Source organism: Rhinoderma darwinii, chromosome 11 (genome assembly GCF_050947455.1).
Source record: "Rhinoderma darwinii isolate aRhiDar2 chromosome 11, aRhiDar2.hap1, whole genome shotgun sequence".
Classification (NCBI taxonomy): Eukaryota; Metazoa; Chordata; class Amphibia; order Anura; family Rhinodermatidae; genus Rhinoderma; species Rhinoderma darwinii.
The window spans coordinates 76,014,686-76,032,247 of record NC_134697.1 but is presented as its reverse complement, the minus strand read 5'-3'; the positions used below and the strand labels follow the sequence as shown (position 1 = coordinate 76,032,247).

The following is a 17,562-nucleotide window of genomic DNA, read 5'->3' as shown; positions in this document are numbered from 1 at the left end:
AATATAGTAATGATGTACGTCATCACAATACGGCGCGGGCACAGGACCATGTGCAGTGGGTACCAGCTGTTTCAATTAACTGACACCTGCCTAATATGGCTTCACCGATCCCGGTTGTAATATTTTCCCATTTTTCACAAAGAATTATGTAAGCAATAAAAAAAGTAAACATTATTGCTAGTTCCACGTCTTTCACTGGGTGAATGCTGTAGGGAAAAAAATATTCACGATGCAACCATTGCTGGTTTTTTGGTCATCTTTCTTTCTAAACAAATGGAATAAAAAGTGATCAAAAAAAATCACACGTACCGCAAAATCATACCAAAAATCTACATCTTGCCCCGCAAAAAACAAGCCCTCACACTCTACAATCTATAGAATCGTTTTGCTTTTAATAAAAGGAGTAAAACATTTTTAAAAAACTATATAAATTTGGTTCACCGTAATTCTATTGACCCACGGAACGATCTTAACCAATCATTTTTACCGGACGGTGAAAGCCGAAAAATCGAAACCCAAGACAACAATGGAGTTTTTTTTTTTCCATTCTACCTCACAAAGATTTTTTTTCAGTTTCTCCGTACTTTATATGGTATTAAATGGTGCTATTAAAAACTACAACTCGTCCCGCAAAAAACAAGCCATCATATGGCTATGTCGACGGAAAAAGTTATGGCTCTCAAAATGCGCCGATGACAAAAGCAAAAATTGGTTCTTTCCACAGGGTTAGAGGGGATTGCATCATCAGAAAATGAAATATTATTTCAATCCAGTTTTTATTGTATAAATATATTTTTATTGTTTTTATCTGACCATCCATATAAAAAGAAAACACTACAACATTCCGGTTTTCACGCTGTATCACACACCCTATGCTGACATTTCCAGTGTTTTGCAGCTCACTTTGAAGCTTTGTTGTGTAGACTGATACAGTGTTAGCATCTCTGTTCTACTGCTGGAGGACTAGATAAGGCTCAGTATACATCCCGTCATTCCTCTCTGGAGTCTGGAATGTACGGCCCATCCTGAAGACTGTATAACGTTCCTTTTACACAGCTCAGTTTGGGCTGTGAAAACAACCGCCGAACAAAAAGATAGCTCTTTGATTGGCACTCGTTTGCTCTTTTCACAAGGAGCAATGATCGGTTATGTATGAAAGCGAGCAATCATTACTACGATCGTTCGTCCCCACACATTGCCGTTATGTCGGCAGCACACCTCCCGGTTTACACAGGGAGATGTGCTGCCGACTGTTGGCTACATAAACAAGCAGATCAGCCAATGATTGGCTGATCGTTACATAGGGAAATGAGCGTTCATGTGAATTCTCGTTTGGCCGATCATGGCCCGTGTCTATTGACACTTGTTTGACTATTTGCAGCTGCCATAAAGCGCACACACCCTGCTGCACTGTCTATAATACAATACAAAATATGTATTTTGAAATCTTAACAAAAATCAGTTTAGGAAAAAAAATGGCTACAATAATGTTTTTCCTACAAATACATTTGCTCCTCTGGGCTGTAAATCATCTATTTAAGAGCAAAGAAAGTGATGATTGATTTGCCCTTCAGGTAAAAGCTGTTCAACAAGCCGTCCCGGGGAAGTTGTACGGACATGATTAGAGAATACAGCGACACCTTGTAGATTGTGGCTCAAACTAATGAAGTGTAGACTAAACATCAAGTTGTGGGGAGTGATTTCACGGCAGCCTTGAGCCAGGGTTTCTGGTGTTAGGAGGGCCGGTATTTCTGCCTCTTTTCATGGATTTAAAAAGTTTTGCACAAGATTTTAGGGGGTTTTACACTGGGCAATTATCAGGCAGACCATCATTCATATAACGCTCGTTCCCAATAACTGCCCTGTGTAAACAGGAGAACGATCAGCAGATGAACAAGCAAATTCTCGATCGTCTGCTGGTCGTATCGTTTTAAAAAATTGAAATATTCTCGTTGTCGGCAGCACATCCTCCTGTGTAAACATGATAATAATAGATGGGGACGAGCGATCGGTGTAACAACCACTCGTCCCCATCCATAGCTCCGTGTGACATGAGTAAATGAGTGCCGATCAACGATGTCTCGCTTATCGGCCGGTGTAAAAGGGGCCTTTAGGCTTTGCACAAATACCTTTAGAATAAAAATATTTGCACTTTTTTGTAGTCTATTATCTTCTCTAAATAATCTCTTTAAAAATGACATCTTTGCTTCTTAATCACAATGGCTGATTATTAACCCCTTAAGGATGCAGCCTAGTTTTGGCCTTCAGGCTCAGAGCCCATTTTTTAAATCTGACATATTTCACTTTATGTGGTAATAACGTCGGAATGCTTAAACCTATCCAAGCGATTCTGAGATTGTTTTCTCGTGACATATTGGGCTTTATGTTAATGGTAAAATTTGGTCGATATATTCAGTGTTTATTTGTGAAAAATTGCAAAATGTAGAGAAAAATTTAAAAAAATAGCATTTTTCCGAACTTAAATGCATGTGCTTGTAAAACAGATAGTTATACCAGCCAAAATAGTTACTAGTTCACATTTCCCATAAGTCTACTTTAGATCTGCATAGTTTTTAGAGCATTTTTTTATTTTTCTTGGACGTTGCAAGGCTTAGAACATAAACTGCAATTTCTCATATTTTTAAGAAAATTTCAAAAGCCTTTTTTTTAAGGTACCTGTTCAGTTCTGAAGTGGCTTTGAGGGGCCTATGTATTAGAAACCCCCATAAAACACCCAATTTTAAAAACTAGACCCCTCAAAGTATTCAAAATAGCATTTAGAAAGTTTTTTAACCCTTCAGGCATTTCACAGGAATTAAAGCAAAGTGGAGGTGAAATTTGCAAATTTCATTTTTCTTGCTGAATTTCAATTTTATTCAATTTTTTTTCTGTAACACAGAAGGTTTTACCAGAGAAACACTACTAAATATGTATTGTCCGGATTCTGCAGTTTTCAGAAATGTCCCACATGTGCCTCTAGTGCGCTCGTGGACTGAAACACAAGCCCCAGAAGCAAAGAAGCACCTAGTGCATTTTGGTGCTTCTTTTTTATTAGCATATATTTTAGGCAGCATGCCAGGTTTGGAGAGGTGTTGAGGTGCCAAAACAGTAGGAATCTCCCAAAACTGACCCCATTTTGGAAACTGCACCCCTCAAGGAATTCATTTATGGTTATTGTTCCCATTTTGACCCCGTAGTTTTTTCCCAGCGCTTATTTGAATAGGGCTGTGAAATTAAAAGAATGACAATTTTTCCAATAAGATGTCATTTTTGATCAGAATTTCTTATTTTCACAGGGAACAAAATACCCCATTTTGTTGCCCAATTTGTCCTGAGTGCGGCAATACCCCATTTGTGGTGATAAACTGCCGTTTGGGCCCATGGGAGGACTCAGAAGGGAAGGAGCGCTATGTGTTCTTTGGAGTCCAGATTTTGCTGGATTGGTTTTCGTGTGCCATGTCGCATTTGCAGAGCCTCAGAGGTATCAAAACAATGGAAACCCACCAAAAGTGACCCCATTTTTGAAACAAAACCCCTCAAGGAATTTATTTATGGGTGTTGTGACCATTTAGACCCCACAGTTTTTTCACAGAATTTATTTGAATTGGGCTGTGAATTTAAAAAAATGTAATTTTTTCCAATAAGAGGTAGTTTTGGCTCAAAATTTCTTATTTTCACAAGGAATAAAATACCCCATTTTGTTGCCCAATTTGTCCTGAGTGCGGCAATACCCCATTTGTGGTGATAAACTGCCGTTTGGGCCCATGGGAGGGCTCAGAAGGAAAGGACCACCATGTGGCCTACTGGGAATTTTCTGGTGCTAAGTCATGTGTGCAGAAGCCCCTGAGGTATCAGTACAGTTGAAACCCCCGAGAAGTGACCCCGTTTTAAAAACTACACCCCTTAAGTAATTCATCTATAGGTGTAGTGAGCATTTTGACCCCACAGGTATTGTGTAAAAGATAATGCGCAACAGATGGTGCAGAGTGAGATTTGCAATTTTCTATATATATGCCATGTCAGTGTCCGATATATTGTGCCCAGCATGTGCCACCGGAGACATACACACCATAAACTGTAATGTGGGTTCTCCCGGGTACGGCAATACCCTACATGTGGCTGTTACTAGCTGCCTGGGCACACGGCAGGGCTCAGAAGGAAAGGACCACCATTTGGCCTACTGGAGCTTTTCTGGTGCTAAGTCTTGTACGCAGAAGCCCCTAAGGTACCGGTACAGTTGAAACCCCCGAGAAGTGACCCTGTTTTAAAATCTACACCCCTTAAGGCATTCATCTAGAGGTATAGTGAGCATTTTGACCCCACAGGTATTGTGTAAAAGATAATGCGCAGCAGTTGGTGCAGAGTGAAATTTGGCTCCGCTTCCAGAAGTACTCTAGGGCTTCAGGACTTGATCTGACAAGTCCACCCCTCCAATGTACCTATTGTAGTCCAGGATGCAGTCTGGTTTGGGGGTGTCTGTACTGGTACCTCGTACAGGTACATGGGTACTGGTGGGACATCTCTCTTGTCTTGTAAGTGACACACAATATGTTGCCGCTAGAATGTGCCCAGCTCTCACCCCTTCTTGTTTGCCCAAGCAGAGTCTTAGGGAGGCCTCTCAGATTTCTTCTAGCAGTGCCGCATGCCGCAGGACTTCTGGAAGCGAGGCAGTTGAAGAGTGGGACGCTGGTATAAAAATTATCCAGGTAGAGGTGGTAACCCTGGTCCAGCAGTGGGTGCACCAAATCCCACACAATTTTTGCATTAACTCCCAGTAAAGGGGGGGGGGGGCATTCTGGGGGCTGAATACTGGTGTCCTTTCCTTCATATATCCTAAATTTGTAGGTTTACCCTGATGCACTCTCGCACAGCTTATACATCTTCACGCCATACCTTGCCCTCCTACCCGGCAGGTACTTGCGGAATTGAACCCTTCCTTTAAAATGTATCAAGGACTCATCAATAGAAATACAATTCTCTGGGGTGTATGCTTGGGAAAACCGGGCACTGAAACGGTCTAATAGGGGTCTCCGTTTATACAAACGGTCAAAACTGGGGTCATCTCGGGGTGGGCACGGCTCATTATCAGTATAATGTAAGAAGCGAAGTATTGCCTCATTTTTATTTTATTTTTTAGTTTCCAGCTCAGATCTGAAGTTGCTTTGAGGGGCCCATATATTAGACACCCTTATCAAACACCCCATTTCAGAAACTAGACCCCTCAAAGTATTCACAACAGCATTTAGAAAGTTTATTAACCCTTTAGGTGTTTCACAGGAATTTAGAGCAAAGTAGAGGTGACATTTAATTTAATTTATTAGGCACCATGTCCGGTTTGAAGAGGTCTTGTGGTGCTAAAACAGTGGAAACCCCCCAAAAGTGACCCCTTTTTGGAAACTAGACCCCTTGAGGAATCCATTGCCGTTTTCATGGGGTGCATGTGACTTTTTGATCAGTTTTTATTCTATTTTTAGGTGGCGTGGTGACTAAAATACAGCAATTTTACTATTGTTTTTTATTCTATTTTTTTTACAGCGTTCACCGTGCGCTATAAATGACATATTCACTTTATTCTGCGCGGCGATACGATTACGGCGATACCAGATGTTTATAGTTTTTTTTCATGTCTTATGGCGTTTGCACAATAAAATACATTTTGTAAAGTATAATTTACTTTTTGTGTTACCTTATTCTAAGAGCCAGAACTGTTTTATTTTTCCATCAGGAAAGTCGTGCAAAGACTTATTTTTTGCGTAACGAACTGTAGTTTCGATCAGTACCATTTTTAGGTACATGCGACTTTTTGATCTCTTTTTATTCCATTTTTTGGGAGGTGAAGTGACCAAACAATTGTGATTGTGGTTCGGTTTATTATTATTTTCTTTTACGGCGTTCACCGCGCGGGATAAATAACGACATCGTTATGTAGTTCAGGCCGTTACGGACGCGGCGATGCCAATTATGTATAGTTTATTTGTTTATATATTTTTATTCATAATAAAGGACTGATAAGGGAAAAAGGGGGATTTTTACTTTTAGCACTTTTAAAACTTTTATTTTCTTATTTTTACTTTTTTACACTTTTTTTACTTTGTCCCGCTAGGGGACATGAGGGCAGGAGGCCCTGATCGCTATTCTAATACATTGCACTACATACGTAGTGCAGTGTATTAGAACTGTCAGCTGTTCGCTGACAGCAAGCATAGTGGGTCCTGACATTGTCAGGACCCACTAGGCTTCCGTCGATGGCGTAGCCAGAGTCCATTGTTAGGATTCTGGTTGCCATAGTAGCCATCGCGGCCCACTATCGTGTAGCAGGCCGGCGATGGCAGCTTAACCCCTAAGAAGCCGCGATCGCTATTGAACGCGGCTTCTAAGGGGTTAATCGGCGGGGACCACCGCGATCGGTCCCTGCACACTAAGCTGTGATAGTCTGCTGTCGGAAACAGCAGGTATCACAGCTCAGACACGCGCCGGGGAAAGATGGCGCCGTGTTAACTCAGGTCAGTACTATTACTGAGCTGACCGCGAACGATGCGCTCAGCAGGACGTAATAGTACTGACCTGAGCGCGAAGGGGTTAATGAATTTGCTCCTTTCTAGCTCTCCTGACATGTCTGTTTTAGGCTACATTCACACGACCGTGAAATAATGGCCATTAAAAACGGATCAACTGTCAGTTTTTCATGGCCATTTTGCATCCGTGCGTCTCTAAATTTTCATCCATTTCCAGTCAGTCTGTCCGTTTTGATGGCAGTTTGCCGTCAGTTTTTCATGGCCCGTTAAAAAAAAAAAAAAAAAGGGATGGATTTCGTTTGTCAGGTTATTTTTTTCGTCCCAACCCCCTAAAAACACCACAGTGCCCATGTAGATAGTGCTGCAATGTCCCTGTAGATAGTGCCCACTGTAGATAGTGCCACAGTGCCCACATATACAGTGAAGGAAATAAGTATTTGATCCCTTGCTGATTTTGTAAGTTTGCCCACTGTCAAAGACATGAACAGTCTAGAATTTTTAGGCTAGGTTAATTTTACCAGTGAGAGATAGATTATATAAAAAAAAAAAAAAAAAGAAAATCACAGTCAAAATTATATATATTTATTTGCATTGTGCACAGAGAAATAAGTATTTGATCCCCTACCAACCATTAAGAGTTCAGCCTCCTCCAGACCAGTTACACACTCCAAATCAACTTGGTGCCTGCATTAAAGACAGCTGTCTTACATGGTCACCTGTATAAAAGACTCCTGTCCACAGACTCAATGAATCAGTCTGACTCTAACCTCTACAACATGGGCAAGACCAAAGAGCTTTCTAAGGATGTCAGGGACAAGATCATAGACCTGCACAAGGCTGGAATGGGCTACAAAACCATAAGTAAGACGCTGGGTGAGAAAGAGACAACTGTTGGTGCAATAGTAAGAAAATGGAAGACATACAAAATGACTGTCAATCGACATCGATCTGGGGCTCCATGCAAAATCTCACCTCGTGGGGTATCCTTGATCCTGAGGAAGGTGAGAGCTCAGCCGAAAACTACACGGGGGGAACTTGTTAATGATCTCAAGGCAGCTGGGACCACAGTCACCAAGAAAACCATTGGTAACACATTACGCCGTAATGGATTAAAATCCTGCAGTGCCCGCAAGGTCCCCCTGCTCAAGAAGGCACATGTACAGGCCCGTCTGAAGTTTGCAACTGAACAACTGGATGATTCTGAGAGTGATTGGTAGAAGGTGCTGTGGTCAGATGAGACTAAAATTGAGCTCTTTGGCATTAACTCAACTCGCTGTGTTTGGAGGAAGAGAAATGCTGCATATGACCCAAAGAACACCGTCCCCACTGTCAAGCATGGAGGTGGAAACATTATGTTTTGGGGGTGTTTCTCTGCTAAGGGCACAGGACTACTTCACCGCATCAATGGGAGAATGGATGGAGCCATGCACCGTCAAATCCTGAGTGACAACCTCATTCCCTCCACCAGGACATTAAAAATGGCTCGTGGCTGGGTCTTCCAGCACGACAATGACCCGAAACATACAGCCAAGGCAACAAAGGAGTGGCTCAAAAAGAAGCACATTAAGGTCATGAAGTGGCCTAGCCAGTCTCCAGACCTTAATCCCATCGAAAACTTATGAAGGGAGCTGAAGATCCGAGTTGCCAAGCGACAGCCTCGAAATTTTAATGATTTACAGATGATCTGCAAAGAGGAGTGGGCTAAAATTCCATCTAACATGTGTGCAAACCTCATCATCAACTTCAAAAAACGTCTGACTGCTGTGCTTGCCAACAAGGGTTTTGCCACCAAGTATTAAGTCTTGTTTGCCAAAGGGATCAAATACTTATTTCTCTGTGCACAATGCAAATAAATATATATAATTTTGACAATGTGATTTTTCTTTTTTTTTTTTTTTTTTATATCATCTATCTCTCACTGGTAAAATTAACCTAGCCTAAAAATTCTAGAGTGTTCATGTCTTTGACAGTGGGCAAACTTACAAAATCAGCAAGGGATCAAATACTTATTTCCTTCACTGTAAAGTGCCAGTGCCCACAGTGCAACAGTGCCCATTGTGGATAGTGCCACAGTATCCCTTGTAGATAGTGCCATGCACCCCCTGTAGATGGCACTTGCCCTGTAGATGGCACGCGAACTTGCAGATACCACCCCCCTTCCCCTGTAGATGGTGCCACTGTAGGAGCAGAATCCCTCTAGCCGGGGATTCCTCATAGACTGAGCCCCTGATGTCTCTGTCCATATATGGACAGTGACGTCAGGAGAGCAGAATGGATTCCAGGAGCAAAATCCCCTGTCAGCGCTGGTTGGGGATTCCGCTCTGGGAGTAACCCCTTGACGTTCCTGTCCATATATGGATAGTGACACCGGGGGGCTTTTCCAGGAGCGAAATTCCCTGCCAGAGCGGGGTCTGGCCGTCTGAGATTCCGCTCCTTCAGGGAGCTACAGTGGTGCTATCTACGGTGGATGGGGGGGGGGGTTGCTATCTTCAGGCAGGGGGTGCTATCTACATGCAGGGGTGCTATCTAATAGACAGGAATCCCCAGCCAGAGATCTTGCAATGCTCTGACCGGGGATTCCATTGTTGAAAGCCCTGACTTCACTGTCCTTATATGGATAGTAATGTCAAGTGCTTCCCCGGGCTCAGCGCTCAAAGTAGCTCCTGTGTGCGGGGATTCCTCGGCCAGGATTCGTTTTTACCAGCCGTTACAAGGATTGTTTCCTGAAAGACGGCCAGTAAAAACTGATCCATTTACTTCTATGGGGGCCGTCCGGCCGTGAAAATGTCCAAAAAACGGCCGGTTTTCACTGTCGTGTGAATGTAGCCATAGGCTACACACGAGCGTGTTCTATTTGCATCTGCAAAAGACTGAACTTTTTCATCCACATGAATGTTCATGTTTGCATCAGTGTGGGTTCTCCTCTGCAAGCACCTAGTTTTATATTATTTTTCTGCGTTTCTTTAGCAACTGATCCGTGGAAAAAAAACTGTGTGCTGTCCGTTTTTTCAGGCACCCATCGACTTTAATTGATGAGCCTGATCCACAAAAACGGACCAGAATAGGATATGCTGTGAGTTTCTCGCAACGGATACTCGCTCCTTGAAAAAACAAAAAGCGATGCGTGAATTACTCCATTGACTTTATGGATCAGTGTTAAAACGAACAGCACACTGACGAGAAATATGTTGGTGTGAATAAGGCTTAAGTAAATACTTGTATTGCCCATAAAATACAATTTTTAGCTTTTCTTTGAACTGGTATGCCTTTTAGAAATGAATTATTGACAATCTTATCATCATCTTTGTCAATAGGTTGTCTATCTACACAGTCTGACATTGCCTGATCAGTACTGACACTATAAGGGTATGTGCACACGGCTTATTTTAGCTGTTTTTCCCGAAAAACAGCTAAAAATATGGAGGCTGAATGTTTGGTTTTTTACGCAACCTTTTGAAAAAAGGTCTCGTAAAAAGAAGTTCTTTTCACTTCTTGAGCTGTTTTTGGAGCCGTTTTTCATTGGGCCAATAGAAAAACCGCTCCAAAAACAGCCTTAAAAACGCTTGATGTATAAAAAACGGCTGAAAATCAGGGGCTGTTTTCCCTTGAAAACCGCTCCGTATTTTACGGCCATTTTTCATTTGCCATGTGAACATACCCTTAGACTGTTGCACCAAACACACTGATCCTCTATGACACAGGCTGCTGTTAGGGCAGCACATCGTGTGCTCTGACAGCAGGTTTACTGACAGTCCTCTGACCTTTTTAGGTCCCAATGGCTGACTGGAGAGTCCGATCAGGTCACCAGGAAACACGGTGACTCGATCAAAGGGGGTTGGGCTTGATCATGTAGTCCTTTTGATCATATAGTGTTCATGGCCCGCAGTGATCAAAGGGTTAAATGACCGGAATGGGAGGTTCCCCAGATCCCAACCATAATCGGGAGCCTGCTCTAAAAACAGGAGCTGTAGATTAAGCACCTGCACCTCCTACCATCAAAAGAGTGGGTGGGTGTTGCAGAAGTTCATGATGAAACTTGAGAGGCCCCAATACAAAAAATCAGAACATGAGCTGCCAGCTTCCTCAAAAAAGCCAATTTCTGTCCATTACCTGTCATGTACAGATTGATAGTGATCACCCTTTTTATTTTTCAGCCTTAATTCAGCTTCTGGCCGCTGCAGAGACTGGACGAGATGTTGTGTATTTCACCTTTCGTGACAAAGAGTTAATGCATGAAGTTCACAGAATGCACAGCTTCCTTGTTGAGAACAATAAATCTGTGGGTGAGTACTTTTCATATTGACTATATATATATATATAATATATATTTCCACATATCTGACACTCGTGACCTGTCAATCAGACCTACTTTTCAGTCCCTGTTTTCAGTCCCTATATGACCGCTCGCATGCACGCCCTCTCTATGGAAACCAGGAGTATGTTTTATTTATGTTTGGCTCCTGAATTTCTTGATGTGGGTGCAGTTGGCATGCATCTGCTATTCTCATGCTTCATCGTGCTGAAGGTGATACAGGCAAAAGCTTAAAATAAAGCTACTCTTCAAAGTTGGGGGGGCCCACCAAGTCCCACCCTCATTGCCCCTGTAAATCAAAGGATGGAAGGCGTCTCCTCTTGCAGCTCGCCTGTACTCTCACATCCTTGCAGTGGTCAACCCGCCCCGGAACCTGAATAGGAATTGACTCCCTGTGTTCACCAGCACAGATGTTACCGTTTTCCTGTCCAGGTCCCCAGGCCGGTCATGACCACCATTCAGGATGTCAGAAGACATTTATTCCCTCCATCAGCAGGGAACAATGTAGGTGAGATTTTTGGGGCTGATCCTCCTTTACAGGCAGTAGCTGTATTTTCATCTTTTGCGCAGGGTATCCCTTCTATAGGAGCAGAACTCATACACGTGACCGGCATCTCCTACTTTTAATATAGACTTTTTGTATAGTTGTGCTTTTAAATATACCGTATTTGTTCTCTCTTGTCGTTTTCAGGTGACATTTACAAGCTGCTGCTGAACTATTACATTGATGTATGCAAGGACTCTTTTCCGCTAAGACCAGAGACAAAGTTGTACGCTTTTATTTACGGCACTTTACAACCCTAAGACATGGCGGCAAAGGACTCTCGGCAAAATCATTGCTTTGCTCTCTTCCACCACAATAACCTGTTTAAACTGCTGGGTGTAATATATGGACTAGTATAACCTGTGTATATAACAGTGCAATTTAGTCCTCTGTGCTAATTGAAATAAAATCCTTTTAGGGCTGTGTTTCTATTGTTACGTTTTTAAGATGTATTACGCTTGATTGGAAGATTTTTTTCCATTGATTTTTCTTATTTCAGATTTCATAATTATTTTATTAGATTCTTACAAGGACAAATGCATTACTCTGCTATGCCAACCGCTGAATGTCCATATGATGTGTGTGATTGTAGAACTGCCACTGCTTCATCCATTTGATAATGCCACAATGCGTCACCATCTGGTTTGGTTAGTTCTGTAGGGACTGTTTTAAGAATGGTTTCTGTGTCTTAACCACTTGCCCAATCTTTGATGCCCGCTGATATCATGGGAGTGGTAAGTCACTAGTAGTTCCTGAGGACTCCGACCCTTCTGATCAGTCTTCTGGATGGACCAGTGCAGCTCTACATGGTACATGGCTGACCTCTCAAGTGCAAGCGTTTACAACATTCACCTGGGAAGCAAACTACGGTTGGAATTGCACACGCTGTTGAGTTTTATGATGGCAGAATATTACAGTGGATTCCAAGTAATCAGACTTGACCATTAATAAAATATAAGAAAAATAAGATTGTCTGTCTTTATTTGGAGTAGAAATGTCTCAAAACTTTTTCTCTTACAGATAAAGAAGAACTAAAATTACAGTAAATGTTTTTTTTTTAATAAAAAGACATTGAGGTTGCGTCTAGGAAATACTATGAGGTTCCGATGGTTTTAGCCTTGGGAGGGTTTTGCCCAAAAAGACACTTCTAAAAATAAGCCAGCCCCAGCAATTACTGTAAAAAGCTAATTAGGGGGGCCCTGGTAGTGGGACACTGCTCCACCACCCCCAGGACATCAATATACCCTAATAGAGAAGGGCAATCTAGTTGGGTAATGTGTCATAAGATGCTTGTGGACTGTTTCATTGGTGCACCCGAATAAGAAGTGGATACTCTAATGATAAAAAGTATAAGATTAGAACAACATAGTCAATTTAATGAAATACCAGTTGGTATCCCCGACACTGACTTGGGACATTCTAGTGGGTAATAAGCTGAAATGTAGTAACCAATGCGAGGCAGATGAGTTTATGGGGCACATCAAAATGGGTCGAAAAGTGCATTTAAACAATTTAAATTACTAGTCCGATCACACATGGGATGTTATGTAAGGTTTTGGGGACCAGTGTATAGCAGAACTGAAGGAACTTCATAGAATGTCATTGTAAAGAATGATTCGCAAAATTGTCGTTATTGAATTTGGAAAATAGACTCTTTAGAGGTGATCTAGTTACCATGTACAAATATATCAGAGGTCAATACAGCCCCTGTAACATAGGGAGGGCATCCACAATATCTAGAAGACATGGAAGAGGCCATGGTAGCATCCAGCGCTTCATCCCCAAGAAATCCCGACCAAGCCACCCAAGTGTTTGTCAACTGATCATAGAACAAAGCTCCCAGACTTCATTGTCATCCTGGTAAAAACTTTGGGGATTTATTGATCGAAGTTATTCAATGATACCGTGGGGCTACCACAATTAGCCCCCACCACATGGATAGGCACACAAAGAAATTTGTATCTGAGAACTTATTCTTAGTGTCAACAAAAATGATGAAATAAATGCCACAGCAAAGCGCCTCGCAATTAGCTGCTGGTGGGTCGGTGAAATAAAGTTGACACTTCCTGAACTTGGTCGGCAACAATGTTTGGGTAGGTGGTACGTGTCAAAGTAACATCCACATGAGTACCAGGACCCAAGGTTTCCCAGCAGAACATTGCCCAGAGCATCACCCTGCCTCCGACGGCTTGTCTTTTTCCCATAGCGCATCCTCGTGGCATCTCTTACACAGGTAAGTGCTGTACATGCACCTGGCCACCTCCATGATGTAAAAGAAGATGTGCTTCATCAAACCCGGCCACCTTCTTCCATTGCTCCATGGTGCGGTTCTGATGCTCATCTGCACATTGTAAACTCTTTCAGTGGTGGGCAGGGTTCACTATGGGCATTCTGGCCGGTCTGCGGCTACACTGCCCCAAACACAGCAAGCTGCGATGCACTGTGTGTTCCGACATCTTTCTTTCCTAGACAGAGTTTTCAGCAATTCGTGCTACAGTAGCTTTCTTTGGGTTCGGACTAGCATTCGATCCCCATGCGAATCAATAAGCTTTTTGCTGCCCATGACCCTGTCGCCGTTTTACCGGTTGTCCTTCCTTGCACCAGTTTTGGTAGGTATTAACCACATCATGATGGAAGCACCCCACAAGACCTGACATTTTGGAGATGCTCTGACCCAGTCGTCTAGCCATCATAATTTGGCTCTGGTCAAGGTCGCACAGATCCTTACGCTTGCCCATTTTTCCTGCTTCTAATACATCAAGTTCTAAAATGGACTGTTTGCCTGCTGCCTAATATATGGCGCCATCGTAACAAAATAATCCATGTTCTTCACCACCTGTCACTGGTTTTAATGTTATGGCTGTGGCTGTGTCTCTCTCTTCCCTCTCTCCTCTTCCCTCTCTCCTCTTCCCTCTCTCCTCTTCCCTCTCTCCTCTCTCAAGGCCTCATGCACACGACCGTAAAAACTCCCGTTATTACGGGTCGTAATAACGATCTCATAGACTTCTATTGGCGACGGGTGCCGTCCCGTTTTCTCACGGGAAGGTGCCCGTGCCGTTGAAAAAGATAGAACATGTCCTATTTCAGGCCGTAATAACGGCACGGACAGTCCATAGAAGTCTATGGAGCTCTCGTAATGACGGGTGGCTACATGTGTGCACCCGTCATTACGGCAGCGTTGCTAAGCGACGTCAGTAAATAGTCACTGTCCAGGGAGCTGAAAGAGTTAACTGATCGGCAGTAACTCTTTCAGCACCCTGGACAGTGACTACCGATCAGTATAAACCTGTAAAAAATAAAAATAAAAGACGTTCATACTTACCGAGAACTTCCTGCTTCCTCCAGTCCGGTCTCCCGCCCGTTGCCTTGGTGACGCGTCCCTCTCGACATCCGGCCCGACGTCCTGGATGACGTTTCAGGCCATGTGACCGCTGCAGCCAATCACAGGTCAATCACAGGCTGCAGCGGTCACATGGACTGCCGCGTCATCCAGGGATGTCGGGCTGGATGTGAAGAGAGGGACGCGTCACCAAGACAACGGCCGGGTAAGTATGAATTTCTTTAACTTTTATTACAGAAAAGGCTGTCCCTTCTCTCTATCCTGCACTGATAGAGAGAAGGGGCTGCCGATTAGTGCAGTGCTATTTTGCCGCCAAAAACGTGCCCGTAAATACGGGTGGAATACGTGTGACACCGGACCCATATTTACGGGCACGGATTCGTAAATACTGGTGCAAAACGGGTGGAATACGTGTGACACCGGACCCGTATTTACGCCAGTATTTACGGGTGGGAAAAAATACGGTCGTGTGCATGAGGCCTAAGACAAATAATGAAAATGTTAATAGCATGTTGTTACTATTCAGATTCTCTGGTTCTCCAATTGAACCTGTAAAATTCTCCTTTACGTCTCTTGCTTTATATTAATAAATTCGTATCCTGGAGAGTTGAACAGAGAGGGGTCTTTAAACAACTGTCCTCAAGCGTGTGGTGCGATGGTGATCACAGTAAGTATTTCCCGCCGGTGAGGCGTGTGTCTGGAAACGAAACGTTTTTTTTATTTGACCTTTTCCTCATAATCTCCTGCACTAAAATGAATAAAATATGCCTCATGCATTTATATTTTGTAATTTATTGTTTTACTATAGATATTGAACAATTGCTTTGTCTGCTGTGCTCTCAAACCATATTATAACCGTTCAGATATTACATAATGAAATATTTCCATGTTAAATTTCAATGGATTTTCCACCGGACTTCAGGATAATATAAGATGACAGATAAATAGATCAGATCGATCGATTGAGATAGATCTACAAGCTGCATTATTACAACACCGCTACACATCTCTAGAACTGTTGCTATAGAAAACAGATTTTTACATTTTTTTCAAAACCACTGCGAATTTGCCCAAAATATTATCAGTGTCGGCAGCACATCTGTGTAAACAGGGAGACGCGCTGCGGATATGATCGAAAAGTATGGGGACGAGCGATAGGAGTAACGAGCACTCGTCCCCATACATAGCTCCATGACAGGAGCAAATGAGCGCCGATCAACGTGCTGTCTTGATCGGCGCTCGTTTACACGGCCCACGTCAGGCCGTTTTAGACCACCCTCGTGCTCATCTTTATGCAGCCCTAAAAGGGTATACCTATCTTCTAAAATGATCGCTAGGATATGACATCACTCTATGATCAGTAGGGGGAGGTTTCCAGCTTCTGGGACTTGCACCGATTCCAAGAATAAAGGGGTTGCAGCTCTGTGGCCCCTTCACTCTTAAATACGTATCTATGAGAATAAATGGTTTCACATTCCACGTTACGGAGGTATTCTCCCCTAGAATCACTGCTTCTAGTGGACAACATGGTGCAGTATAGAGGAACCATACAGCTACAGCTCCATAATTCAGAGCCTGAAGGGCTCCATGTGCCCCCATGCATATTGATTATACAGAGCATTAAACTCTAGCTAAAGATATTGACGAAATTCTGCCTGCTAAGTACTTTAGTAAGAATGAAGGTATGCTTTAAAGAGGGCCTGTCCACTCTCCTAACTTGTATGTTTTAATAAAAACTTGAATTCCCCATAAAATAACAAATCTGGAACTTCTTTCCGTAGAACTCTGCATCGTATGGGAAATATAGATTGTGAGCCCCAATGGGGGGGGGGGGGGCATGAGTGAGGACAACTTCTGTACAGTGCTGCGGAATATGTTGACGCTATATAAGTATCAGAAATAACTAAATACATTTTACAATTCCTCTGTCACTCCTGGAAATGTATCAATAAATTGATCACTGGGTAAATGGCGCATGTCCCTACACACTTTGACACTGTCCAATAAGTGCTGCCAATTGTCGAAGTGTGTAGGGTCAAACCATAAATGTACTCAGGTAGCGTTTTTTTGGTCACATTGGTTAATGTACACTTTCATAAACATATTTGATTGTTCTACATCTGCCAACATGACTACCACTACGACTGCACCAAAGACTTTTATCCTATAGCGCAATCCCAGTAAAGTAAGACGGTCAGGACTGAATATAACTATAAAGCCATTCGAATTTGTATTCCTACGGATTGTGAACGTTCTTTGTTTAGCTCCAGCTAGAAAGTTGTTCAGCTTCTCACGTGCTTCTTCAGTAAATTGCATACTCCTTTTTGGCAAGCCCTGCTTTTTGTCCATTCCCAGTATAAATACCTGTGCCCCATTAAAGCGTTTATTTTTCTCCCGCCCACCTCCCTTTTGCAAATGTAATGTAGTATCACGTAGTCCTGTGTATCGGCTTACCTGGTGCTGTATATCACGGGCTGCCGGTGGGTAATGTGATCTCCGTCGATGTGACATAGACTTGCATTGAGAGACTGACCTCCGGGTTCTACAGTAGACGCTGTAGGAAACGGAGTCGGATTGAAGATTACGTGACCCAACGGCAGCCCGGATCTGAGCGGCCATCTTTAAAATACAGCACCAGGTAAGCCAATACACGTGACTACATAGCGCTACAAGACATTTGCAAACAGGACAAAAAAAAAAAAAAGCTGCAGTGATGTTGGTCTTTACACCCGCTGCTTCCTTACAAGGCCTCGGGTGCAGGAACATCCATTACTCATATGAGGACATTGTCTAATTTAACAATGTGGCAGTTTATTTTCATTACTAAACTCCATCTCCATCTGGTCACCCC

At 42.9% G+C, this 17,562-nt stretch overlaps 1 protein-coding gene across 2 annotated transcripts in view; it reads left to right on the top strand.

The window, feature by feature from the left end:
• Positions 1–12,338, top strand: part of PARG (poly(ADP-ribose) glycohydrolase) — a 116,496-nt gene extending 104,158 nt beyond the window's left edge. For both annotated transcript variants that reach the window (XM_075841758.1, XM_075841759.1), the window contains 2 exons: positions 10,670–10,798; positions 11,519–12,338. In XM_075841758.1, the coding sequence (XP_075697873.1) occupies positions 10,670–10,798; positions 11,519–11,631 (242 nt within the window). In that variant the 3' untranslated portion in view covers positions 11,632–12,338. The remainder of the gene's footprint in view (positions 1–10,669; positions 10,799–11,518) is intronic.
• Positions 12,339–17,562: the final 5,224 nt, after the last annotated feature.